The sequence below is a fragment of the Pristis pectinata genome, chromosome 6 (assembly GCF_009764475.1).
Source record: "Pristis pectinata isolate sPriPec2 chromosome 6, sPriPec2.1.pri, whole genome shotgun sequence".
Lineage (NCBI taxonomy): Eukaryota > Metazoa > Chordata > Chondrichthyes > Rhinopristiformes > Pristidae > Pristis > Pristis pectinata.
In genome coordinates, this window is record NC_067410.1 from 11,424,724 (window position 1) to 11,451,889 (window position 27,166).

The window sequence follows — 27,166 nt, forward strand, 5'->3', positions numbered from 1 at the left end:
CTTCCTCTATCCGTTCCTTGTGACAAGAACACCTATTGCAACCAGAACCCAAAGTATCACTGTCAGTCAAATTAACCCTCTCGTTGAATGAAGCTATGAATGTGATGATCTCGCCAGAAAATGTGGGAACATAGCTGACTTCCCTCACATCCAAACCTAGATCTGAAATACTTCCCTTTTCTCCCCATCCCCCACTAAACATGCCCTCCCTTCTATATCCAAACAAACTTCGAAAATAGCTCTCATTGGTCAAATATATACACAGACCATCTGCCCATAGAAACAACACTCACAACTTGGCTAACTTACTTAAAATCCATTTCCTTGTTGGAGAAGGATGGGATTGCTTTAAAAGGAAAGGTTTGATAAATATTGCTTCAACAAGTCTGTCGTTTGACACTGCACTCTCTTACCCTGGGAGTGAACCTGATCAGAATCCAGCAGAGATTTCATCCGCAAAGCCCACAGGTTTTCTAAAGCCAAAAAAGGGGAATGCATACATGGCCAAACTATTTCAAAAATGTCTTTGTGTGTATCTGGGTGAGATGGTTCATTATATTTTCAGAATAACGAATTGTCTGAATTCCATTCTGTAACTGAGGCATTTCATTACAGACTCCCTTTGGTGCCAAGTTATCTGGACAATTCTTTCCAAAGCAAAAATATTATTCGAGAAAAATGACATAATATTTCCTTGGGATTGGAAAGGGTGAAGAAGTAGGCAAAATCTTTGGACCAGAAACGACAGTGTCCCACACATCCAACAGAAGTTAATTGCAGGGTGTGTTTAAAACTTTATTAGTAAGTTTTCTCATCAGCAAGCAACTGGAGGTGTCTCCCGCATGGGAAGACCAGCTGTTGAGCAGCAGTCAGATTAGTTAGCAGAGTTGATGCATGTCTATAATTGCATGAAGCTAATGTCAAAATGATGAGGAAATACTCAGTCACCTCCTGGTCAACAAGCAGTACACAGAGGACATTTACAACACTGATCCTATCCTTTTCACTTTATTCTTACTTGTATTTATATATTATTTTAAATTCATTCTCAGAATGCAGCATTGAGGAAAAAAATGCTGATGCTGGAAATCTGAAACAAGAACCGAGAATGCTGGAAACACTCAGCAGGTCAGACAGCATCTGTGGGGAGAGGAAAACAGTTAACATAACATGTCCGCGAGCCTTCGCCAAAACTGGAAAAAAAGTGAAAAAAAAACAGATAAAAGGGTCAATAACCTGAAACAATGACTTGGTTTCCTCTCTCTACAGATGCTGCCTGACTGTTGAGTGTTTGCAGCATTGTCTGTTTTAGCTGGGGATGTGGATATCACCTGCAAGTCCCAAGACTTATTGTCCAACTGTAATCGCCTCAACCTTGAATTGAGTGACTGGGAGTGAACCACATTGGTAGGTCTGGTGTCACTTACAGATCAGGACAGGTAAGAATGGCAGACATGCACAAGTCAAATGGTTATCAAAACAATCAGTACGTTCATAATTAGTAATACCAACTTCTGAATTCCCAAATTACTCAACTGTTTTTAAATTCTCCTGGTTTGATGCTGGGATTCGAACTTGTACCTCCGGATCGATCTTGGTTGCTAGTCCTGTATCTTAACCACTATGCTCCCACAGACTCTGGTCACCCCAAAGCACTGAACATAGAACACTGAACTACAGCACAGTACAGGTCCATCGGACCACAATGTTGTGCTAACATTTTATCCTGCTCTAAGATCTATCTAACCATTCCCTCCCACAAAGCCCTCCATTTTGCGATCATTCATGTGCCAATTGCAAAGTCTCTTAAATGTCCCTAATGCATCTGCCCCCACAACCTCTGCAGGCAGTGCGTTCCACACACCCACCACTCTCTATGTGGAAAACTTACCCCTGACATCCCCCTCATACCTTCCTCCAATCACCTTAAAATTATGTCCCCTCGTGTTAGCCATTTTCACCCTGGGGAAAGGTCTCTGACTGTCCACTCAATCTATTCCTCTTTTCATCTTGTAGACCTCTATCAAGTCACCTCTCATCCTCCTCCTCTCCAAAGAGAAAAGCCCCAGATCACTCAACCTATCCTCATAAGACATGCTCTCCAATTCAGACAGCATCCTGGTAAATCTCCTCTGCACCCTCCCTAAAGCTTCCACATCCTTCCTATACTGAGGTGACCAGAACTGAACACAATACTCCAAGTGTGGTCTAACCAGAGTTCCATAAAGCTGCAACATTACCACGCAGCTCTTGAACTCAATACCCCGACTAATGAAGGCCAACACACCATACGCCTTCTTAACAACCCTATCAACCCACATGGCAACCTTGAGGAAACTATGGACATGGAACCCAAGATCCCTCTGTTCCTCCACACTGCTAAGAGTCCTGCCATTAACCTTGTATTCAGTGTTCAAATTCGATCTTCCAAAGTGTATCACTTCACACTTTTCTGGGTTGAACTCCATCTGCCACTTCTCAGCCCAGCTCCGCATCCTATCAATGTCCTGTTGTAATCTACTTATGTTCATTAACATGCTGTAGACACTGTTATAACCTGGAAACACAGCAACCAACAGGGGAAGTGACCCAGGGGTGTTTTGGAGGCAGAAACACCAGTGCTGAGCTCACCTCACCTTTTTCTATGTGCACCTTCAAAGAGCTCAACAAATTTCAATCTGAATTAGGGATTTGGGTCTCTACCTTGTGGTCTCAATCCACAAGAAATCTTAATGTCACAATTGGAGACACAAGAGACTGCAGATGCTGGAATCTGGAGCAACAAATAATCTGCTGGAGGAACTCAGCAGGTTGAACAGCTTCTGTAGGTGGTGGGGAAGGGGAAGGAACTGCCGACTATTTGGGTTGAAACCCTGCATCAGGACTGAGAATAGAGAGGGGAGATAACCAGTATAAAGAGAAGGGGAATGGTGAGACAGATCTTGGTGTAACCTACATCAACATTTGCATTTCTCCAGCATCTTTAATTAAGCAAAATATGTCAAGACAGAAGAATTCAAGGTACAAAGACCGGACTACATTCTCCATTGTCATAGAGTAATACAGCATGGAAACAGGCCCTTCAGCCCAACTTGTCTACACCGACCCTGGTGCCAATCAAGCTAGTCCCATTTGCTCACATTTGGTTCATATCGCTCTAAACCCCTCCTATCCATGTACTTATCCAAGTGTCTTTCAAATGTTGTTATTAAACCTGTCTCAACCACTTTCTCTGGCATGAAAAACACAATGATGCTGGAGGAACTCAGCAGGACAGGCAGCATCCGTGGAGAAAAGCAGGCAGTCAACATTTCGGGTCAGGACCCTTCTTGAGTCCTGAAGAAGGGTCCTGACCTAAAACATTGACGAGTCCTGAAGAAGAGTCCTGACCCGAAATGTTGACTGCCTGCTTTCTTCCACGGATGCTGCCTGGCCTGCTGAGTTCCTCCAGCAACATGTTTTTCATCTAGATTCCAGCATCTGTATTCCTTTGCTTCTCACTTTCTCTGGCAGCTCATTCCATATATGTACCATCCTGTGTGTGAAGAAGTTGCCCCTCAGGTCCCTTTGAAATCTTTCCCCCCTCACCTTAAACCTATGCTCTCTCGTTTTTAGTTCTCCTTCCCTGGGAAAAAGACTATGTGCATTCACCCTATCTATACCCCTTTTATACATCTCGGTGAGGGCACCCTTTGATTTGCTATGCTCCAAGGAATAAAGTCCAAGCCTGCCCAACTTCTCCCTATAACTCAGGTCCTTGGCTCCTGGCAGCCTCCTCATAAATCCAGTTGGAAGATGTGCAGACTCTCATGAAGTACCAAGAGGTGACATATTTCAACCAGCCCCCTTACAGCCGCTGCACACTCACAGACCGGGGTTATCAGGGTTTGGTTCAAAGTGGACGACGAAGTGGCACAACTGGCAGAGCCACTGTCTCAAAGCGCCAGAGACACGGGTTCGATCCTGACCTTGGGTGCTGTCTGTGTGGAGTGTGCACATGTGACTGCATGGATTTCCTCCGGGTGATCTGGTATCTTCCACGTCCCGAAGACGTGTGTCTGTAGGTTATCTGAACACTGTCAATTGCCCCTAGTCTGTAGGTGAGTGGTAGGATCTGGGGGAGTTGATGGGTGTGTGGGGAGAATAAGAAATGGGATTAATGTAGGATTAGAATAAATAGGTGGTTAGTGGTTGGTACAGATGCAGTGGATCAAAGGGCCTGTCTCTCTGCTCTATCTCCATGCTGCATCTCAAATAATCTGCTGGAAGAATTCAGTGGGTCGAACAGCATCAGTGGGTGGAAAGGAATTGTTGACGTTTCAGGCTAAAACCCTGCATCAGCACTCTATGACTATGATATCTACCAAGATAAGGAAGTAGAATTCAAAGCATGACACTCAAGAGCAAGTTCAGGCAGGCAAGGGAATACAGACAGAATAAAGACATAATTAATATTAAAACCGACAGTACCATAGCATCATATAGCATGGAAACAGGCCCTTCAGCTCAACTGATCCATGCCAACCAAAATACCCATCTAAGCTAGTCCCATTTGCCAGCACTTGACCCATATCCCTCTAAACCTTTCCTATCCACGTACCCGTCCAAGTGTCTTTTAAATGTTGTTAAGATACCTGCCTCACCCACTTCCTCTGGCAGCTCGTTCCATACATGAACCACCCTCTGGGTGAAAAATGCTACCCCTCAGTTATATCTCTCTCTTCTCACCTTAAAACTATGCCCTCTAGTTCTCGATTCCCCCAATCCTGGGATACAGAAATAAACATTAATAACATCCTAATAAATGCAAGGATTTTTTTTTAAGTTAATTGTTTTTGATAAAGCTAATGACAATCAACAAGCTTCAAAACCTGGGCCTCTGTACTTCCCTCTGCAACTGGATGCTTGACTTCCTTATCAGAAGCCCACAGTCAGTGTGGATCGGTAGTAACATCTCCTCCTCGCTGACAATCAACACAGGTGCGCCTCAAGGATGCGTGCTTAGCCCACTGCTTTACTCTCTTTACACTCATGACTGGGTGGCTAAGCACAGCTCAAACACAATCTATAAATTCGCCGATGACACCACTGTTGTTGGCAGAATCTCAGATGGCGACGAGGAGGCGTACAGGAGTGAGATAGAGCAGCTGGTTGAGTGGTGTCCCAACAACAACCTTGCACTCAACGTCAGCAGTGGAAAAGGTGATCTACTTCAAGTTCCTGGGCATTAACATCCTGGGCCCAACACATTGATGCAATCAATGAAGAAGGCACACCAGTGGCTCTACTTCATTAGGAATTTGAGGAGATTTGGTATGTCACCAAAGACTCTTGCAAATTTCTACAGATGTACAGTGGAGAGCATTCTGACTGGTTGCATCACCACCTGGTATGGAGGCTCCAATGTGCAGCATCAAAAGGAGCTGCAGAGGGCGCAGACTCAGCCAGCTCCATCAAGGGGACAACCCTCCCCACCATCAAGGACATCTTCAAGAGGTGGTGCCTCAAGAAGGCAGCATCCATCATTAAGGACCCTCACCATCTGGGATACGCCCCCTTCACATTACTACCATCGGGGAGGAGGTACAGGAGCCTGAAGACCCACACTCAATGACTTAGGAACAGCTTCTTCCCCTCCGCCGTCAGATTTCTGAATGGTCCATGAATACTGCTCTGTTATTCCTCTTTTGCACAATTTATTTATTTTTTTTGTAACTTAGGAATTTTTACGCCTTGCACTGTACTGCTGCCACAAAACAACAAATTTCATGACATATGTCAGTGATATAAACCTGATTCTCTTTAGATAACAGATTCTTGTTGTCAAGCATGCCAATCACTGCAAAATCCCTTTGAGCAGGGAGTGCAGAAGATCTTTCTGCAGTAATCTGGAAGTTTAATGGAAACCTTAGGGGAAAAAAATTATAAATGGATGCTTACACCTCTTCTCCACAGGATCTGCTGTAACAGTCACAGAGATCAGAAGACCTTGACTGAAACTCAATCCCTACGAGCATAATCACTTTCAGCTTTCGAATCCATTAGATGCAGCTCAATGTTTTCATTTGAGCAGCACATTTAAATCCATTATTTGTTCCCCCCCCCCCCCCCCCCCACCGTCTCTCTTATTTTGTCAGTAAAGCAGTGGTCTACACTTTATTTCCCCAGAGTGTACTTGGAGCCTCAGGGGAAAACAGTCTGAAAGTTAGAGACATGCCTCTCATTAATGAGGTTCTGAAATGCCTTCAGGTGCAGGGATAGTAGAAATTTCAAACTCCCCTCTACAAACTCAAGTTGATGCTTGTTTTATTAATAGCTAACTTTAAAGCTGGGATTGATGCATCCTTGATATCCAAAGTTATTGGAGAATGAGGGGCAGTTACGTATATGGAGCGAGGTCACAAATTGTCCACATCTCAGCAAATGGCTAACAGGTTCACGGAGAGGCTCATAGGCAAAAGGGGTTCATTTTGTGACACTCTCTACATGCGTCATTGAATGGTCATTGAATCCAGTTCATTTCAAGAGGTGCACAGTGGAGCCACCTTGGTGCATTGTAATAAATATTGAAGATCGATTTATTCGATTTTTTCAGGAGAGTCACAGAGCAATACAGCACAGATACAGACCCTTCGGCCCAACAAGTCCATGCTGACCATGTTTTCTACTCAGCGAGCTCCAATTTCCTGCATTTGGGTCATATCCTTCCAGGCCCCTCCTCTCCATGTACCTATCCAAGTGCTTCTTAAATGATACTATTGTACCTGCCTCAACCACTTCCTCTGGCAGCTCGTTCCATATACAGTATGCACCACCCTCTGTGTGAAAAAGTTGCCCCTCAGGTCCCTTTTAAATCTTTCCCCTCTCACCCTATATCTATGCCCCCTAGTTTTGGATTCCCCTATCCTGGGGAAAGTACAGTTACCATCCACCTAATCTCATCATTTTACACACTTCTATATGGTTGCCCCTCATTCTCCTACTTCCCAAGGAATAAAGACCTAGCCTGGCCAACCTCTCCCTAGAACTCAGGCCCTCTAGTCCTGGCAACATCCTCGTAAATCTTTTCTGCACTCTTTCCAGTTCAACCATGTCTTTCCTGTAACCAAGACTGTAGACGGTACTCCAAGTGCAGCCTCACCAACGACTTACACAAATGCAATATAATATCCCAACTCCTAGACTCAGTGCCCTGACTGATGAAGGCCAGCATGCTAAATGCCTTTTTCACCACCCTGTCTACCTGTGACGCCACTTTCAATGAACTATGCACTTGTACTCCTAGGTACCTCTGTTCCATTACACGTCCAAGTACATAGTACAAGTCCTACGCTGGTTTGACTTTCCAAAATGCATCATCTCACTTATCATATTGAAATCCCTCAGCCCACTTCCCTAACTGATCAAGATCCCCCTGTAATCTACAATGACCTTCTTCACTATCAAAACCACCTCCTAATTTCGTGTCATTTGCAAACTTCCTGATCAAGCCTTCTGCATTCACATCCAAATCATTTATATATATAACGAATAACAAGGTCCCAGCATTACAAGGTCCCAACATTGACCCCTGCAGCACACCACTAGTCACCAGTCTCCATTCCGAGAAACAACCTTCAACCAGCACCCTCTACTTCCTACCTCCAAGACAATTTTGAATCCAACTAACTAGCTCTCCCTGGATTCCATGAGACCTAACCTCCTAGACTAGCCTGCCATGCAAGCTTGTCACCAAACTCCGAGACCTAGGACTCAACTTGACTTTCTAACAAACAGACCGCAATCAGTGAGGATAGGCAGCAATTCCTCCGGAACGATTATTCTCAACACTGGTGCACCTCAAGGCTGCGTCCTCAGCCCTCTACTCTACTCCCTATGCACTCATGACTGTGTGGCCAGATTCTGCTCTAATTCCATCTACAAGTTTGCAGATGATACCACCGTTGTAGGCTGTATCTCAAGCGGTGATGAGTCGGAGTACAGGAAGGAGATAGAGAGCTTAGTGGAATGGTGTCATGACAACAACCTTTCCCTCAATGTCAACAAAAGAGCTGGTCATTGACTTCAGGAAAGGGGGCAGTGTACATGCACCTGTCTACATCAATGGTGATGAGGTCGAGAGGGTTGAGAGCTTCAAGTTCCTGGGAGTGAACATCACCAACAACCTGTCCTGGACAAACCATGTGGATACCATGGCCAAGAAAGCTCACCAGCGCCTCTACTTCCTCAGGAGGCTAAAAAAATTTGGTTTGTCCCCTTTGACTCTCACCAACTTTTACCGATGTACCATAGAAAGCATCCTATCAGGATGCATCACGGCTTGGTATGGCAACTGCTCTGCCCAAGACTACAAGAAGCTGCAGAGAGTTGTGGACACAGCCCAGCGCATTACGGACACCAGCCTCCCCTCCTTGGACTCTGTCCTTACCTCTCGTTGTCTTGGTGTAGCAGCCAGCATAATCAAAGGCCGCACCCACCCGGGACATTCTCTCTTCTCTCCTCTTCCATAGGGTAGAAGATATAGGAGCCTGAGGGCACGTACCACCAGACTTAAGGACAGCTTCTACCCCACTGTGATAAGACTATTGAACAGTTCCCTTATACAATGAGATGGACTATGACCTATGACCTCACGATCTACCTTGTTGTGACCTTGCACCTTATTGCACTGCACTTTCTCTGTAGCTGTGACACTTTACTCTGTACTGTTGTTGTTTTTTTTTACCTGTACTACATCAATGCACTCTGTACTAACTTAATGTAACTGCACTGTGTAATGAATTGACCTGTAAGATCGGTTTGTAAGACAAGTTTTTCACTGTACCTCGGTACAAGTGACAATAATAAACCAATACCATGCGGGACCTTGTCGAAGATCTTTTGCTAGAGTCCAAGTAGTCCTCAACATCCACTGCCTAAACCTCGTCTACCCTTTTAGTTGCCTCTTCAAAGAACTCTAAAAGATTCATCAAACATGACTTCCCACGCACAAAGCCATGCTGACTCCTAATCAGACTCTGTCTACGCAAATGCTGGTAGATCCTGCCCCTCAGAATTCCCTCCAGTAACTTTCCCACTACTGACGTCAGGCTGACCGGCCTGTAGTTCCCTGGCTTGTCCTTGCTACCCTTCTTAAACAACGGAACAACATTATCCACCCTCCAGTCTTCAGGAACTTCATCAATGGTGAACAATGAAGCAAATATGTCCGCAAGGGCCTCCGCAATTTCTTCTCTAGCCTCCCACAAAGTCTAAGGATGCACTCGGTCAGGCCCTGGGGATTTATCTGCCTTAATGCACTGTAGGCTGCAAATACATCCTCCCTGGTAATATGAATATCCTTCAAAACCTCACCATGTGTTTCCTTTATCTCTTGAGCAACCATGATTTTCTCCTCAGTAAACACCGAGGAGAAATATTTGTTTAAGATCCTAACCATCTCCTGCGGCTCGAGACATAGGCGGCCCTGCTGATCTCTAAGGGGACCTACTCTCTTCCTAGCCACCCTTTTAATCTTGATATATCTATAGAACCTCTTTTCCTTAACCTTACCTGCCAGATCCATTTCATATCCTCCTCTTTGCCCTCCTGATTTTCCCCTTAAGTGTATTCTTAATCTTTTCATAGTCATCGAGAGATTCACTTGTCCCCAACCTCCTAAACCCAGTGTATGCTTCCTTCTTTTTCTTGACCAGAGCCTCAATATCCCTTATCACCCAAGGTTCCCTAAACCTGCCAGGTTTACCCTTCACCCTAACAGGAAAATGCTGCTCCTGGACTTTTGATATTTCACTCTTAAAAGCCTCCCACTTGCTATTTGTTCCTTCCCCTTCAAACAGGCTCACCCAATTGACCTCTGCTGGATCCTGCCTAATTCCCTCAAAATTAGCCCTGCCATAGTTCAGGACCCTAACCCGTGGGCCTGTCCTATCCTTTTCCATCACTTTAAACTAATAGAATTATGGTTGCTAGAGCCAGAGTGCTCCCTGACTGCTACCTCTGTTACGTGCCCTGCCTCATTCCCCAAGAGGAGGTCCAATGTTGGACCCTCCCGAGTAGGTCCCTCTATATATTGACTCAGGGAACTTCCCTGAACACATTTCACAAATTCCACCTTGTCCAAGACCTTACACTCTGGGTAGTCCAGACAATACCGGGAGAAATTAAAATCTCCCACTAATACAACCCTGTTATTCTTACAACTATGAGCAATTTCTCTACACACCTGCTCCTCAAGTTCCTGCTGACTACTGGGGGGTCTATAAATAGAGTGACCCTCCCCTTCTTGTTCTTAAGTTCTACCCATATGGCCTCACTGGACGATCCCCCAAGAATGTCATCTCTAAGTACTGCTGTTATGTTCTCCCTTATCAAAAAGGCAACACCCCCTCCTCTCTTACCTGTACCTCTGTCACACCTGAAGCCACTGTATCCTGGAACACTGAGCTGCCAGTCCTGCCCTTATCTCAGCCATGTTTCTGTTATGGCTGTAACATCCCAGTCCTCAGAGCCAATCCATGCTCCGAGTTCATTACCTGTTAATCCTTATGCATTGAAATAAATGCAGTTTAACTGAGTATTCCTTTCCCTCCCTTTACTGTGCCCCTGGCTATCCTGATTACTAAACTTGCTCTCGCTGGCTACTGCTTTAACCCATGACTTCCTCCTGCTCAGAGTCCCACTTCCCCCTCCCCAACCCCCACCAGTCTAGTTTAAATCCTTCCATGTAGCACTAACTAACTTCCCTGCAAGGATATTGGTCCCTCTTAAGGGTACCAAAGGATGTGGAACAAACATGGATGAACAGTACCTAGGTTCTGATCAACCATGATATAGTTGAACAGGGTTGAAGTACAAAATGATCTCCTCTAATCCAATAATGCAACTTCTCTGGTCATAGGAGGCTGCTTCAGTCAAATTAAGATATTTCTGTGGCATCCTCCTGACTGCAATACTTATACGGTTGAATCGGCCATCATTTTGAGACACAAAATCCAAACATGATTGGAGACAGGGAAGCTGAAGGTGTTGACTCTTAACTTCCTTTTCCCTCAGTTTTTGAAACTAGTAGGATTGAGCTTAGTTATCTCAGAGACTACAAAATGCTGCTGCATCTAAAGGAGGAAAAGCTATGTCTCTCAAAGTACTGAGGATTCAGCAAAATCCTTCAGAGTCTTCAATTTAAACATTATCTTATCTCCCCCTTTGGACTCAACATATATGCCCAACATTTGCTGTTCCAACTTCAGATGTGCAATTTTTAAACCTGCGTCTGTATTCCTGGTTTAGCAGATTATTTGCAGAAAAATACAAGATGCGATGAATCTGCAAGTTCTACAAGAACTTAAAACATGAAGTAAGAAAGGGTTGTTTCACTCATCCAGTCATCCATTTCCAACACAATTTGCGCAGTAAGCATTTCCCACACCGAAGATGGTGTTGTGGCTATGGTACTCTTTTGGAAGTCCAATGCTAATGGCATTAAATTGTTTAGTCAGCTCTTCCCAAACTTGCTGGCTTAAGCTTCGCCTGTCCTCAGCTACTGAGAGAGACAGGTTGTCCTTCCTTTAGTGCAGAGGGACTGCTCTCATGTATTTTTCACCAGAATCAGCAATGACTATTACCTCCATCTTTTAAGCTGCTGCAGATGGTCCCTGCGATGGCAGGTCTGTCACATGAGGGGAGCTGGAGTCAGCTAGGCCTCTGTTTTCTACAGTTCAGAGTAAGGACATCTTACAACAACTATACAGGGCCTTGGTGAGACTGCGCCTGGAATATTGTGCATTGTCTTGGTCTCCTTACTGAAGGAAGGATGTACTTGCCATAGAGAGATCGTGGTGAAGATTCACTAGACTGGTTCCAAGGATGGCAGGTTTACCATCTGAGGAGAGATTGAGGAGAAAAAGCCTGTATTCTCTAGAGTTGAGAAGAATGAGGAAAGATGGCATTGGAATCGACAAGGAGGGCTTGATAGAGTAGATGCAGGAAGATGCTTGTCCTGACTAACTGCATCAAACAAGGGGTTGTAGACTCAAAATAAGGCTCAAGTCATTTAGGACTGAAATGACTAGAAATTTCTTCACCCAGAGAGCAGTGAACCTTTGGAATTCTGTATCCTGGAGGGCCTTGATGGCTGGTTGGTTTCAAAATAGATTTATGGATATTAAAGGGAATCAAGGGATAGGAGGAAGGGTGTGAAAACAGTGTTGAGGTAGAAGGTCAGCCACCATCTTGGTGAATGGCCTACTCCTGCTCTCCATGTAGCAGCATCCAGACTCCAGATCCTTATTCAATACATTATTCAAAGGAACAACAAACAATCTGCTGGAATTGTCCATGTTGTGGGTCAAAACCCTACATCACAACCTGACGCAGGGTTTCGACCTGAAACATTGACAACTCCACACACCCCGCCCCGCAGATGCTGCTCGACCTGTTGAGTTCCGCCAGCAGATCGCTTGTTGCTCCGGATTCTAGTATCTGCCGTCCCTTGTCTCCTTTATTCAAAGGGATTCTCTGTCATGGATTACATGAGCGAGATACTAGACGTTCATGTTCAGTGGAACACAGGACAGGTATGGATGAGGAGTGCAGCACACACCTTACACTGGGGCAATGTATCACTGCACGGTTAATTTGTTAGTTACAGGAAAGAATATAAAGTCATTGGAATGGCTGGTATCAAGTTCAAAAATAGAATAAATGCAGAATAACATTTCTACTCTGCAACAACAGCATCTCTCATTTTCAGCAGCACAGTGAGAATTCCCTTCCTCATGCTCAAATGCTGGTAATAGACACTCTCCAATTAAGACAAAAGACCTTACCGCAAGGCTTATAATTGGCTAAATGCAGCCTTACTCTCAGTCATATATTTTTTTCTCTCTCTCAATCTTGCACTAGTGTTGTTTTGTTTATTTTGAACATGCGTAAGTTATGTATAATTTTTATATTCATTTACGCTTAAGTTAACTTATGCTTGTCCTCAGCTGGTAATGTACTGCTGCAGCTAATTTTCAAGGCATTTATACCGTGTATGTATGCCTACGACAACAATAAACTTGAACTAGGATTGCATGAATGACTCAGCACAAGTAATTCAAGGCCTAGTTGAACTCTTGCACCAAATGGCATATCTGAAAATTTGACACAAAGATGGGAATAAAACAGGGAAAGAAACAAAGGGAGAATTCTGTACTCACAATATGAGGGCAGTACTCCAACTCCTGGTAAAATTCCAGCCCCCTTTCCTGGGATTCATCTGCTGGCTGACAACAGGCCATCATCCCAAATTCAATTATCTCAGCGATTGTTTTGACAGGGAAAGTGCAGAGTGCTGACTTCCTGCGCAAGGTTTTGCTGTTGGGCTCACTCTCCACAAAAACGGCAAATAGCACGTCATCTCCTTCTGAAACGTCGAGCTCCTTGGCCAGATCTGTGCCTGCTTTAGCCAAGTGAGCTGCTTGTAACACATTGTACAGCGTGTCCCCATCGCCAAGCATCCTCTTCCTCCGTCTTGGTTCATACTGGCATTCCAGGACAAGCTCGCGATAGTTCTTAACTTCATACTCTCCCGCCTTCAACTGTGCAATTCTCGTGTGATAGTTTTTTGAATCTATTGTTTCTTTCTGAACTGTTAGAAAGTAGATATATTCACCAGAGCGGAAGGAATAAATATAATCAATGGGATACGAGTCTAGGAATTCATCCAACACTGTTAAAGAGTGATCTTCAGAAGTGAACGTGAATCCATCGAGTGATCCTAACAGTCTCTTTATTGACACTGATTTTGGACTGTAAGTTTTTGCAATCGTACTGTTGACTGTGGCACCAATAAACAAATAGGTGGAAAATGCTTCTTCGTGAACAAACACTTGGGTGCCCAATGGGCTTGCTATACAATCAGGACATAAGTCAACACGATTATTTTTCTTCTTAAATAGGCAAGAGTTATCATTTATGTTTTGGATGTCATGTCTGTAACATACGCCATGTTGAGAGGTTCCACAGAAATACAAGAATGGTTCAAAAGGATCAAACGTCAGAACTACATTGTCATTATCCTCCATGCCAACTTCTGGCTCCCAGTTTGTCTCACAAAGTTTGCAGATCACACAATCTGGGCTGCCAACTGGACCAGTCTGTAGTTCATAATTCTTCTTAAGGGAAAAGTTTAGGGATAATATTCGGTTCCGCACCGCAAGATAGACCCCTGGAGGCTTAGAATTCACCACTATGTTCTGGATTGGTTGCCCTGCATTAAAACTTTTCAGTTTGTATTGGACATCAAAGTTGTAGTGTTTGGGCTCCCTCATGCACTCTTGACCACCAATGAATGAAATATTTCCCAATATCCATGCACTTAGCCAGAGGAAGATTTCTGACCCAGATGTCATCACGTTTTCAGGTGTCACTTCGATAAGGTGGTGGATGAGAGGTGAAGAGATCAACAATTTAAATACAATCAAGAAAAAATCCTTAACATTTGAGCATTCCCTTTTAAAGCTGGTACCATGACACTGTAGCCCAAGGAAACAAGGCCAAAGCTCTACAAAGAACTATTTTCGTATACTAAAGATGAGGTAGAGGATTATGCAGCTCAAACTCCAGAGTCTTCAATGAAGCATTCCTTCTGCAGAAAACCACACCAGAAGGAATAAAGATAGTTAGCTTGTCAAAAATTACGTCTCTCATCAAATGTAATAACCTTTACATTTTTACTTTATAATATAAAAAGACAAGTAACTTCACCAAATTCTCCATTTGCTGAAGAACTCTTAAATCACATACAGTTCTTTCAAGTGTTATGCACATTCTAAAAAGATCACCTCAGGGAAATTAAAGACAGAAGCTTTTCACTAATCATTTTCTTTTGATCAAAGATCAAATTTACACCATCCCAGTGATTCACATTCCTCAACTCTTGCATACAGACATTTTCTTTAGATGGCCCTGTCTTACCAAGGTGAGATCTCATTCAACGTTGTTCATTCAAGCTCCCTTTACTCTAGGAATCCAAATCATTTGTTAATGATGTCACCTCTCCTCAGTGATGACGATAATTAGTAGTTTGTTGTTGTTTGGAACAGGATAAATTACAACCAGGGCATTATTCTTCAGAATACTGCCATTGAATCCAAATATTATTGAGGTCCATGAGTATCACTGACTGCCTGGAGCTAACTAGTCTCTGCCACTGGTGAATCCCACACTCACTGGTGAACACAGGTCACATGACCATCCTACCACGCATTGATGGCACCAAGTTAAAGGTACTCCCACACCAAAAAACAAGCTAGTTTTTCCAGTCTCAAATTCCCTATATTAAGGAATCTGGAAATATAAATATATCAGAATAAAGGAAGACATCAGTTTGGTTTAAATTGGCTTGGGTCTTAGCAACAGAAAGCTAACACAACATGAAATAAGCCAAAACAGCTGGGGAAGATATGTACTGTCAAAAGTTGATCACAGAAAGGAAATTTATCCAACTTATATTTTTAACACATCAAATCTTTATTGCCCATTTTGTCTACTTTTACGTTCACCAGATGTATCTAATTACTATGTAATACTCTGACTTTCTCATGGATTTTAACATGCTTTGGGTTGTGACAGATTAAATATAGATTGAATTTAATCCAGACAAGTTTGGAAGCACTAGTGAGGCTCGGACATGCACCATGAATGGTAGGCTCTTCGAGAATATTGGGGAACAGAGGGACCTTGGAGTACAAGTCCTCAGATTCTTGAAGGTGGCAACACAGGTAGATAACACAGTTAGGAAGGCAAATGGGATACTGGCCTTTGTTAGTTGGAACATCAAATACAGAAGTAGGGAGGTTATGCTCCAATTTTATAAAACATTGGTCAGCCCTCAGCTGGAGTACTGCGTGCAGTTCTGGTCGCCGACGATGTTATAGCGCTGGAGACTGTGTGAGTAAATTCACCAGTTATGAGGAGAGACTGGAGAAGCCAGGTCTGTTCTCCCTGGAGTGGAGGAAGTTAAGAGGGGACATGACTGAGGTATATAAAACTATGAGTGGTATCAGTAGGGTAGACTGCAGGAAACTTTTCACCATAGAAGTAGACAAAACTAGAGGACATCGATTTAAGGTAAGAGGGTAGAGATTTAGAGGAGACAGAAGGGGCACCTTCTTCCCCCAGAGAGTGGCAAGTACCTGGAATACACTGCCTGAGAGAGTGGTTGAAGCTATGTTGCTGACAGCATTTAATAAATGTCTAGATGAGCACTTGAATCGCTTAGGCACAGAGAACTATGGACCAAGTGCTTGGAGATGGGGTTAATATGGATGGGTGCCCATTGGTCAGCAGGGACATGTGGGCTGAAGGGCCAGTTTCCATACTGTACAACTCTCTGACTCTAAAAACATTCATCAGAATTACTTGCAAAAAAATTGTTTTTTTTTTTCTTACAAACACAGACGTAACAAGACAGCTTACCTCCAATAATGAGAACAGAAAGAATCTAATAAAATCATTACGGATGCCAAGTATTTTCAGCATATCAATCCCGTACACTTTGTAAATATCTTCACGCCGTGACTTTGAATTACTAATTATGGCCCTGGAGCCTTGTTGATGGTTTGATTTGTGTTCATTAACTTTCAACCAAATGTGCTGTCACTGGGTTCCTCCTTTTTGGTAACCTCCTCTCTTCACACAACTCTCCCCTCCCCGTCAGGCAATTGTGACAATTCATGCATAACAAAGGTCACCTCAATCCAGAAGCGATTCATTTTTGGGAGTGAAGTCATAGCTGGATACAGCACAGAAACAGGCCCTTTGGCCCACTGAGTGCACGCCAACCAGTTACAATAACCTCATTGATTTTTATTCTCCATTCCCATCAACTCCCTACCCCACCCCCAAAGATTCTACCACTCACCTACACGCAAGGGGCCATTCATTCATTGTGGCCAACTAACCTAGCACCCACATGGTCACAGGGAAGAACATGGAAATCTCACACAGACAGCACCTGAGCTCAGGACTGAACCCACGTCTCTCGCGCTGTTTCCACTGTACTTTCCTCCATCTTCCAGTCATCCCTCATCACACGGATCCACCTATCTCTTGGCAGCTCTCCCCACCCCCCCCCCCCACTTTGTCTCACCTCCCCTCTACTCCTTCAGTTCAGATGAAGGGTCTCAAGCCTCAACGTTGACTGTCCATTTCCCTCCACAGATGCTGCCTGACCCACTGAGTTCCTCCAGCAGCTCGTTTATTTTTTGCACTGTGCAACTCATTCTTAAACGCATTTCTTCATTTTAGAGAACGATCAATGAAGAATTGAATCTGGAGAGATTTCCCAGCCACTGGCATACCCCCAACTCCCCTCCCCAAGGACCTTTTTCTCCCCTCAAGGCTTCTGCTAAAATTACCACAGGAAAGCCAGGGAAACTGAAAGCTTCACATTTAATTCCTTAACCCTTCAAATGGTTTTAAAAAGTTTGAAAGAGTTGGATCCAAAGTTGCCATAATTTCAATTGATTCTTATGACTTTTTTTTAAATATGTTTGTAACCTCAATTTTGGCTAATAATGGAATTTCACAAGTTAGTTTCTCAAAAAACTGTCGCCACAAAAGCTTTATGAGGTGGAAAATTACACTGAAATGCTGTTTTAACCCGCACTTAGCACAAGACATCAACCTCCTGAGAGAGTCAGGGTTTGTACAGCACAGTACAGGCCCTCCAGCCCACAATGTTGTGCCAACATTTTATCCTGCTCTAAGATCTATCTAACCCTTCCCTCCCACATCGCCCCCCCCCCCCCATTCCTCTATCATTCATATGGTTGCGATTGGGATGGTTTGAATGATCTCCACCCAGCTAAGATGCCAGCGTGCAATTGGTTGGCACTCACTAATGAAACTGCAACACCCTCTCCTAGCGCTGAGCAGCTGCCAAGGAGTAGAACAGCTGCTGAGAACAACTTAAAGATATAGAATCCTTTACTATCTGCTTGTAGAAATTTTGAGGAGTACTTACAAAACCTATCAGGAGTCTATCTGATACACTATCACCACATCAGCAACACTCATATCAACATTTTTTTGGGGGAAATCCTCTACAGACATCAGCTAAATAATGTGTGTATTGTACTGTTTTGCCTCTTAGAAGTTGCCAAAAGGGATTGCTCAAGGGTAGAACAGTGGTGCAGCTGTTGGAATCACTGCAGTGACTTGCGTTTAATTCTGACCTTCGGTCTGTCTGCGTGGACTTTGCACATTCCCCCTGTGACCTCATGGGTTTCTCCCGGGTGTTCCGGTTTCCTGCCACTGCCCTAGGTCATGCAGGTTGTTGGGTTAATGGGTCACTAAGTCAAAGTCGAGTTTATCGTGATATGCACACGAGTCTTTTTCCCAGGGTTGGGGAAATCAAGAACTAGAGGGCATAGCTTTTTGGTGAGAGGGAAAAAATTTAATAGGAACTTGAGGGGCAACTTTTTTTTCTTAAAACACAAAGAGTGGTATATTTATAGAATGAGCTGTTAGAGGAGGTGGTTGAGACAGAAACAATCACAACTTTTAAAAGACAGTTGGACAGGTACATGGATTGGAAAGGTTTAGAAGGTTATGGGCCAAACACTGACAAATGGGACCAGTTTGGGGGGGGGGGGGGGGGGGGCATCTTGGTCAGTATGGACAGGTTGGGGCGAAGGGCCTGTTTCCCTGTGTTCCCTATTTCCCATAGAATTACGTTACAACTCTATGACCTTAAGTACACGTATGCACAGGTGCAATGAAAAACTTACTTGTAGCAGTATCACAGGCACATAGCATTAGAGACACAACATTCACAAGAAAAACATAAATTAAACATGAATTATACTAAATTATACAAGAAGGAACACAATTAGAACAAGAAAAATAGTGCAAAGTGGTCCTCGTGTTTCTGTACTGAGGTATTGATTAGGGCTGTGTAGGTTGGTTCAAGAACCGATTGGTTGAAAGGAAGCAGCTGTTCTTGAACCTGGTGGTGTGGGACTCCAGGCTTCTGTACCTCCTGCCTGGCGGTAGCTGTGAGAAGATGGCACGGCCCAGATCTTTCATGATAGATGCTGCCTTCTTGAGGCACCACCTCCTGTAGATACTTCTGACGGCAGGGAGGGATATGCCAGTGATGTATTGGGCTGAGTCCCTACACTCTGCAGCTTCTTACATTCCTGCGCATTCGAATTCCCACTACGGTGTCACCAGTGTGCGGGTGAGTGGAAGAATCTGAGGAAGTGTGATGAGAACGTGGGAAGAATAAAATGGAATTGGTGTAAATGGGTGCGGGATGCTCGCTGCAGACTCAGTAGGCCAATGGGCCCGTTTCTGTGCTGTGTGACTATCACTTGACCAGCGACATTTTACCTTGCGGTCCCCTTGGTTTCTAGACAGACTGGGAGATGAACATTTGGCTTAATTACACCTAATCAGCATATGGCAGCTAAACCTGCAGTTCTCCAATTTAGCACCACCAGGAAAAAAAATCAAATTAGTAATAAGCAATCAATAAAAAAAAGTGTGCTGAACAGGAACTTTCAAACGTGATGGGCATTATCATTACCAGCACAACAACCATTTACAGCCTGTTTTCTCATTCTCAAAAATTAAACAGTAGCCATCCACAAAAAGAATCTATTTGGTAGAGTTGCAAAGGGCACATTTTCCCTTAACTGAACTGTCAAGTTTCACAACTTCAGTGAATTATTAAGCACCATCGCAGAGAAACTAAGACATTAAAACAGTCTCTATGCTTAGTCAGGCATCTTCTGCAGTGAAAAAATATTAACTTCCTTAAGAGACTTGCAGAAAACAATTTTGCACATTCAGTAGTGATCTTTCTCAGCATCTAACCATTTGAGGGACCATTCCAAATTACACGAGTCAGTAAAATACCGCAGTGAAAATGGAATGCTTGGTTCCTCCAATAGTTTTTTTCTCTTTAAAAAGCTGATGCACTCCTTTCTTACCATTAAGAGTAATAAGGGCATTCACTTTACGCAGAGGTTGCTATTCTCACCCCGATCCGGTTTTGGATTCAATCTCCTGCAACCATACCTGCACCCGGAACATGTTTTTCTTGTGATAAACCATTATTGACTAAAAAAAATGGCAAGTTTGATATTCCAGCATACCATGAGGACCAAGGGGCTGTTAAGTAAACTTCTAATACTGGCAGTGAGTTGCAGGAAGTGAACTGTCCGTTTCCTTCTCTAAACCCTGTGGTCTGCCTGTTACAAATCCACAAAGAGGTAGCAGCCCCAGTTCCACCAAGTCTGGATTCATTCCCAAAGCTCTTGGAAATAGGAATCTTAAAGTATTGCTGGAGTGAAACCTATTCATCGGCTTTTCAAAATACTATCAAAACTTTTCCCACCAAAACTTCTGTGTGATAATGGTTAAAACATCTGACAAAATGTCATTCCCTTGAGAGGACATTATACTAATTCACTGACATAGAAGTATAAAGAAACCAATACACAAACTTACAGAAAACAGACAGGATTAATGTAAAGACAATCAAAATTAGGGTTGCATCAATCAAATGGGACAAATTTGGGCAGTTTTCTCTGGACTATCGGAGACCGGAGGGGGAGACCTGATAGAACTTTATAAAATTATGAGAGGCATAGATAGGGTAGACAGTCAGAATCTGTTTCCCAGGGTAGAAATGTACTAGAAGATATCCATTTAAGGCGAGAGGGGGAAAGTTTAAAGGAGGTGTACAGGGCAACTTTTTTTAATCTAACACACAGAGTGTGGTAGGTGCCTGAAATGGGCTGCTAGGGATATTGGTGGAAGCAGATATGATAGTGGCATTTAAAAGGCTGTTAGACACACGAATACGCAGGCAATTGAGGGAAATGGATCACGTACAGGCAGAAGAGATTTAGTTTAATTCAACATCGTGTCCGGCACAGACACTGTGGGCCTGTTCCTGTGCTGTACTGCTCTAAATTCCATGTAAATTATCAAGGGAGTGATTTTTTACAAAATACGAAATAAGGTTCAAGTCTAGCAACTTGCAGGATAGCTGAGGATAAACTCCTTGAGAGATATATTGTCCAGAGTTAAAAGGAACTCTATATGCGCCTAGATATTTAAATTTAAGGGACAGCTTGCAAGGGAACCATGGAGAAGAGATCCTGTAGAAATGAATTCCTTTGCATAATCATCAGAGTGAGTTACATCCAGATTCTGAGTTAGAGAGAAGAGTAGGCAAAATGAGGTTAGGTATAGTTAAGACTTAGAGTCCAGAGGTCATATTGGGGCGCGGTGCTTTGCAGTGCATCATGTAATCTTTGGTAGTATCTTGCAACACATTGTATTATCGTGTGCTTGTATTTATATCATTTTATTTGTAATAATTACTCAGCCTTTGGAAGCATTTGAAGTTCACAGTTTTGGTTCACACCCCCAAGTCTAGACTAATTTTATCAATGCACACTCATGAAATAGGTGTAGGAAACGAGCATCAGCTGTTCCACGAGCACACAATCCAAGCTGACACTTAGAGAACGTTGTTTAAAAGAAAATATGAAATTATGGACTGTGCACAAAATATTGTCCATTGATACAGAATCTGTGTGTATACATTTTTTAGGAAATATAGTATTTCATTTTGTGAAGAAGAATAGTCAAGACCAACAGTCTGGAGTAGCATAGCAAGAGGTAGTGAGCTCTGCATGTGGCATTAAACCACAGTCCACCTCAGGCACCCCAGCCAAAATAAGATGGGTGTATAGACTGTGGTCTGCATGGCCATCATGCATCCTACACCACTGCTTGGAAAGCAAGGTTGAGGTCTGAGTATGATTATAGCAGATCTGTTGAACAGGCTTGAGAGGTTAAGTGGGCTGCTCCTGCTCCCAATTGCTATGTCTGTAGGTGGTCCTCCCAGTGAATCATGATCTTTCCTAAACCAACAGGGCACAAATAACCTCAATGCTGTTATTTTGGGGTCTTTAGTGCGTGCAATTTTGCCTGACTAACAATCATCATGGCATTTCAAAAGTGGCTCTCTCATTGTAAAGTGTTTAAGGCAAAATGATTTGACAAACTTAAAAGTATTTCTTTTTCCCTATGGTATTTGTCAGTCAACAACTAGTAATTACCCTTCTAGGAGTTAATCAGACAATTTAAGAGGAAGTATAAATTTGTCTTGTATTATGTTTTGGCGTTCTCCTTTGTGTCACTTTACCCAATACTCTGCAAAATATTTATATGAGAGAGTGGACACTTCTCCCCAATCCAATTCTCCTTTCTGAAGGAGATCACAGACACTCAGCACTACCTCTCAGCACCGTCTAGTAACTCGTGCAGTAAGTGTGCACATTCAGGCCCTGGGCAACAACAGAGTTCAACTGATGTAACAGGCAGGTGTTCAATATTTTGATCCATATTCAATTACAAAAAGGACAAACTGTTGGATCATTGAATTGATCCCCCAGAAAGGGGCAGCTCAGTTGTTTTTGTTCTGGAAAGGCCAGCATTTATTGCCTATCCCTAATTGCCCTTGAGGAGGTGATGATGATCCACCTCCTTGAACTGCTGCTGTTCTGGTGAAGGTACTCCCACAACGCCATTACGTAGGGAGTTACAGGATTTAGACGCAACGACAAAAAAAAGACAGGATGGTTTGTGACTTGGAGGAGGAATTGAAGGTGGTGATGTCCCACACTTGTCCTGCTCTGTGGAGGGAAATAAACTGTCGACATTTCGTGCCGAGACCCTTCCCGAAACATCGACTGTTTATTTCCCTCCATAAATGCTGCCAGACCTGCTGAGTTCCTCCAGCACTTTTTGTGTATTGCTCCAGATTCCAGCATCTGCAGCATTTCTTGTGTCTACGGAGAATACAAGAACTTCTGATTGGGAGGTCATTCAAGAAGCAAGTGAAGATGGTTGAGCCAAAGCTAGCTTTCACCCAGAAATTTTCTGATTGACTCCTGGAACCGCAGTCACTAATTGTTTACAATGACTTAAGAAAAAAGTAGAGGCTGCCCAGGTTATGAATAAGCTGACGAAAGGAAATCCAACTTTATGCAATTTTACCCATACATGTTTAAAACGTTTTTCAAGCCACAAATAAAAACAATAATAATAAAATATTTCATGGCGTTCATTAAAGAATAGACTCAGTATATATTTCACGAGTTTAATTATAAGTGTTAGGGTGACTACTCAATGAAATGAATGAATTATCGTAGGTGTATGTACAGCAATGAGATATGCCTTACTGTAGAAAACAGGCATTTCTACATTACAGACCAATCAGCTTACAGACAGTTCTCAGGAATGGAACCTTTACGTAACCTGGGGAATGCCTGAACTTGAATTTATATCATGTCATAGCATTGCCTTGTTTCTTGTCAGAAGATTTTGTGTTCAAGTCCCATTCCAGAAACAAACAAAATCCAGGCAGCTAATCTAGTGCAGGACTGAAAGAGTGCCATGCTGTTGGATGTTTTTTGTTTTAGATGAGGTATTAAATTGACGTCCTATCTTTTCAAGTTAATATAAAAAACATTGCTTCTTTTCTTCTTTGTATCTTGTTAAATAGTTATCCCCTTACCAGTACCACAAAAATATATTATTTAGTCACTGTCACATTGCCATATGGCAAACTTGGCTGTGAATAAATTGGCAACTGCATTCGATAGATTACAACAGTGGCTTTAACACAGTGCTATGAGTTATTAGTGGAAAATATTATGGGATACCAAAAAGTAATTAACATCATTTTTATCTTAACAAGGGTCAGACAATTGCCACTATCACTGGCACAGAATATATCTTACAATATTTCTCCAGAACTTCATGAGTCTCCAGGAAAACTATTCCAGTACAATTACAGCACTGACATCTACCCAATAATGTGGAAAAGTCAAGAGTATTCCATCACGCTCCTCTCCTGCTGGAAGTTGTGTAATTCCAACAGGTCTCAAGTTCAACAACATCCAGGATAAACCATCCATTGACTGGGACCCCATCAACCACCCTTCTTTCCCAACACCACTGGCAGTGAGTGGCTGCAATATGTACCATCTACAGAATGCGCTGCAGATACTTCCCTAGACAGCTTAGAGAGCACTTCCCAAACCCCTGACCTCTACCTCTAAGGAGAACAAGAGCAGCAGGCGTGCAGGAACACCGACATCCGCGAGGGTGAATCTCGTTGACCCCCCAAGTTGCACACCATTCTGATTTGGAAATGCACTTCTGGTCCTACATCATTGCTGGCTCTACATCATTGCTGGCTCTAAATCCTGGAAGTCCCATCCCAACAGCACTGCGGGAGCATCTTCTCCAGAATCACAGCGGCTCAAAACAACAGTTCACCACTACCTCCTCAAGGGCAGTGTAGGATGGGCAATAAATGCAGGTCTTGGCTGCAACATCAAGCTCCAGAAAAAGTGAATGGAAAAAAAAAACCCATATCTGATTTCAAACTCCTGACCTACCCACTATCTGTAAATTCCTTCAGACCTAAAGCCCGCTAAAACATCTCTGCACACCAAATTCTGGCTCTTGATATCACCTCGGAATTTAATCACTTCACCATCAGCACCTTTCAGTTCCTAGGCTCTGGAATTCCAACTGAAACCTTTAGGCCTCTCTACCTCTGTTTCCTCCAGTGAGATGTTTTTAAAACCAGCCTCTTTGATCCAGTATTTAATCTGCCCTGATAGATCAGGTTCCTGATCCCAAACACATGCAAGAAGTCATATAGCATGGAAGCAGGACATTTGGCCCAACTTGTCCATGCTGGCCAAGATAGGTACATGGAGGGGAGAGGCCTGGAGGGGAGAGGCCTGAAGGGATATGGGCCAAATGCAGGAAATTGGGACAAGCTGGGTGGACAACTTGGTCGGCATGGACTCGGTGAAAGACACTCTTTGGTCTGCCCGAAACTTGTTGGTCTTCCAGCATTGCGAGATGTCTGTAGGGGAATGCTGCCAGCTGGCACATTCCAGGCTGCAGGAGTACGTGCTGAGGGACGCACTGAAGCTGGGCGCAGCCAATGCAAAGGCTCGATGGGGAAGGACTACAGTTTAGGGTTCTTCTGCACTGGAGAGGGAGGGGCGGGGGACAGGCGAGAAAGCCCCTAAATATTGTAAATACGGGACCGAGTGGCTTCCAGGGAGCCACATGTGTGGCATCGGTGCTGTTTTTTTTATATATATAAAAAGGTAACACTAATGAATGATCTGTACAAGAATGTAAAGGTTTGCACTGTTTTGTAATTGTATATAGTTTGTCTTTTATTATGAATAAAGTTTATTTTGAATAACAAAATTTAAAAAAACTTGGTCTGCATGGACTCGTTGGGCCGAAGGGCCTGTATCCATGCTGTATTACTCTATGACTCTAAGATTCCCATCAAAGCTAGTCCTATTTTCTTGCATTTGGCCCATATCCCTCTAAACCTTTCCTATCCACGTACCTGTCCAAATATCTTTTAAACATTGTAACTGTACCCACCTCTACCACTTCCTCTGGCAGCTCATTCCATACACCCACCACCCACTGTATGAATCAGTGCAGAAGGTTGATCTCACTGGCCCATGAGCATGACTCATGCTCTGGAGAACAACAGGCCCTCAGGTGATACAGTGGAAGACCTGCCCTCAAAACATCCAACAGCCTTTGACGGTAGGCAAAGATGTGTGTCTACCTTTGGTAGCCACAATAGCTGCAATTTATTTTACTAGTTTAAGTATCTCTGACATTTGGAGACAATGATTACGTTGATATTAACAGTTAAAGATTAAATTTTTAAAAATTAACTACAATTAAAAGCAATGAAGCAAAACAACTTACTTTTCCCTTCTTACTATTGAAGACCAAGCAACAGAATCTCCACTGGGATCAGTGGGGTTCTCAGATACCAGGAGTGGATGCTGGAGAATCCAGCATGCAGTAAATTCCAGGAAATCTATCACTTGCTGTAGTTTTAAATGGCTGAAGAGCAGTGGTTCAATCAGCTAGCAAGACCCAGCCCAGTACATTCACATACAGCCTGCTGTCAGATTTTATTCAAGAACACGCCTTGGGTTTTCTCCACATTCCCGCTGCTGCATAAGCAAATCATTGCTGTTCATTAAAAGTTCTTGGACATCAATTTCAATCCCCTTGCCATTACCTATCCTCCTCTCCCCTTTAACGAGTGTGACTGATTATGGAACGACGCACGCCCATTTTAGTTGCATCTTGGTGCCCAGATACCAGACATCTCGCTTTGTTGCACTATCCCACCACCTCGCTCTGTAACAGCCCTGCGGTTGGAACAGCTCTGGAAAAGCTAAATCACCAATCCACTCACTGCCATTAGAAGCAGCCACATCCAAATCAAGTTAGAGGCCAGCCAGTTAAAAGTTAAGTGAAGCAATTGCATAATAACATTTTGGATTTATTATATGGCCTTTTCAAACTGGCAATCCATCCTGAAGTGATAAAGAGAAGATAAAACCACAAAGTTAAAGCACGAAACAACAGTGTGAGCAATCAGGAGACAAGAGGCTGCAGTTGCTGGAAATCTGGAGCAACACACAAAAAGCTGGAGGAACTCAATGGGTCAGGCAGCATCTATGGAGGGAAACGGACGGGGTCGAGACCCTTCTTCAGGACTGGAAAGAAAGAGGGAAGATAGCTGGTATTAAAAAGGGGAGGGGGGGAGTGGTGGAGCAGAAGCTGGAGGGTGATAGGTGCATCCAGGTGAGGGGGGGAGGGGTGATAGGCCAGTTGGGAAGGGGGGAGAGTAGGAATGATGCAGGAAGCTGGGCAGTGATATGTGCTAGTGACAAAAGGCTGCAATGGTAGAATCTGATAGGTGGTGACGGAGGACCATGGAATAAAGGGAAGGAGGTGAGGAGGGGAACCAGAGGGAGGAATGTGTGGGTGATGGGCAGATCAAGACGGCAGGGAAGGGGAAGGAGATGGGTGATGGGGGCCAATGGGATAAGGGAAAAAGGGGCAGAGGGGAGTGGTTACCAGAAGTTAGAGAAATCGATGTTGATGCCGTCAGGTTGGAGACTGCCCAGATGGAATATGAGGTGCTGTCCCTCTAATCTGCATCTAGCCTCAACTTGGCAGTAGAGGAGGCCGTGGAGAGAGATGTCAGTCTGGGAATGGGAAGTGGAATTAAAAT

The 27,166-nt window shown here is 43.5% G+C and overlaps 1 protein-coding gene across 1 annotated transcript in view; it reads right to left on the minus strand.

Moving 5' to 3' along the window:
- LOC127571307 (macrophage-stimulating protein receptor-like) overlaps positions 1-27,166 on the minus strand; it is a 143,027-nt gene that overhangs the window by 107,605 nt on the left and 8,256 nt on the right. The window contains 1 exon segment of the mRNA XM_052017578.1: positions 13,203-14,632. Within this exon segment, the coding sequence (XP_051873538.1) occupies positions 13,203-14,396 (1,194 nt within the window). The 5' untranslated portion in view covers positions 14,397-14,632.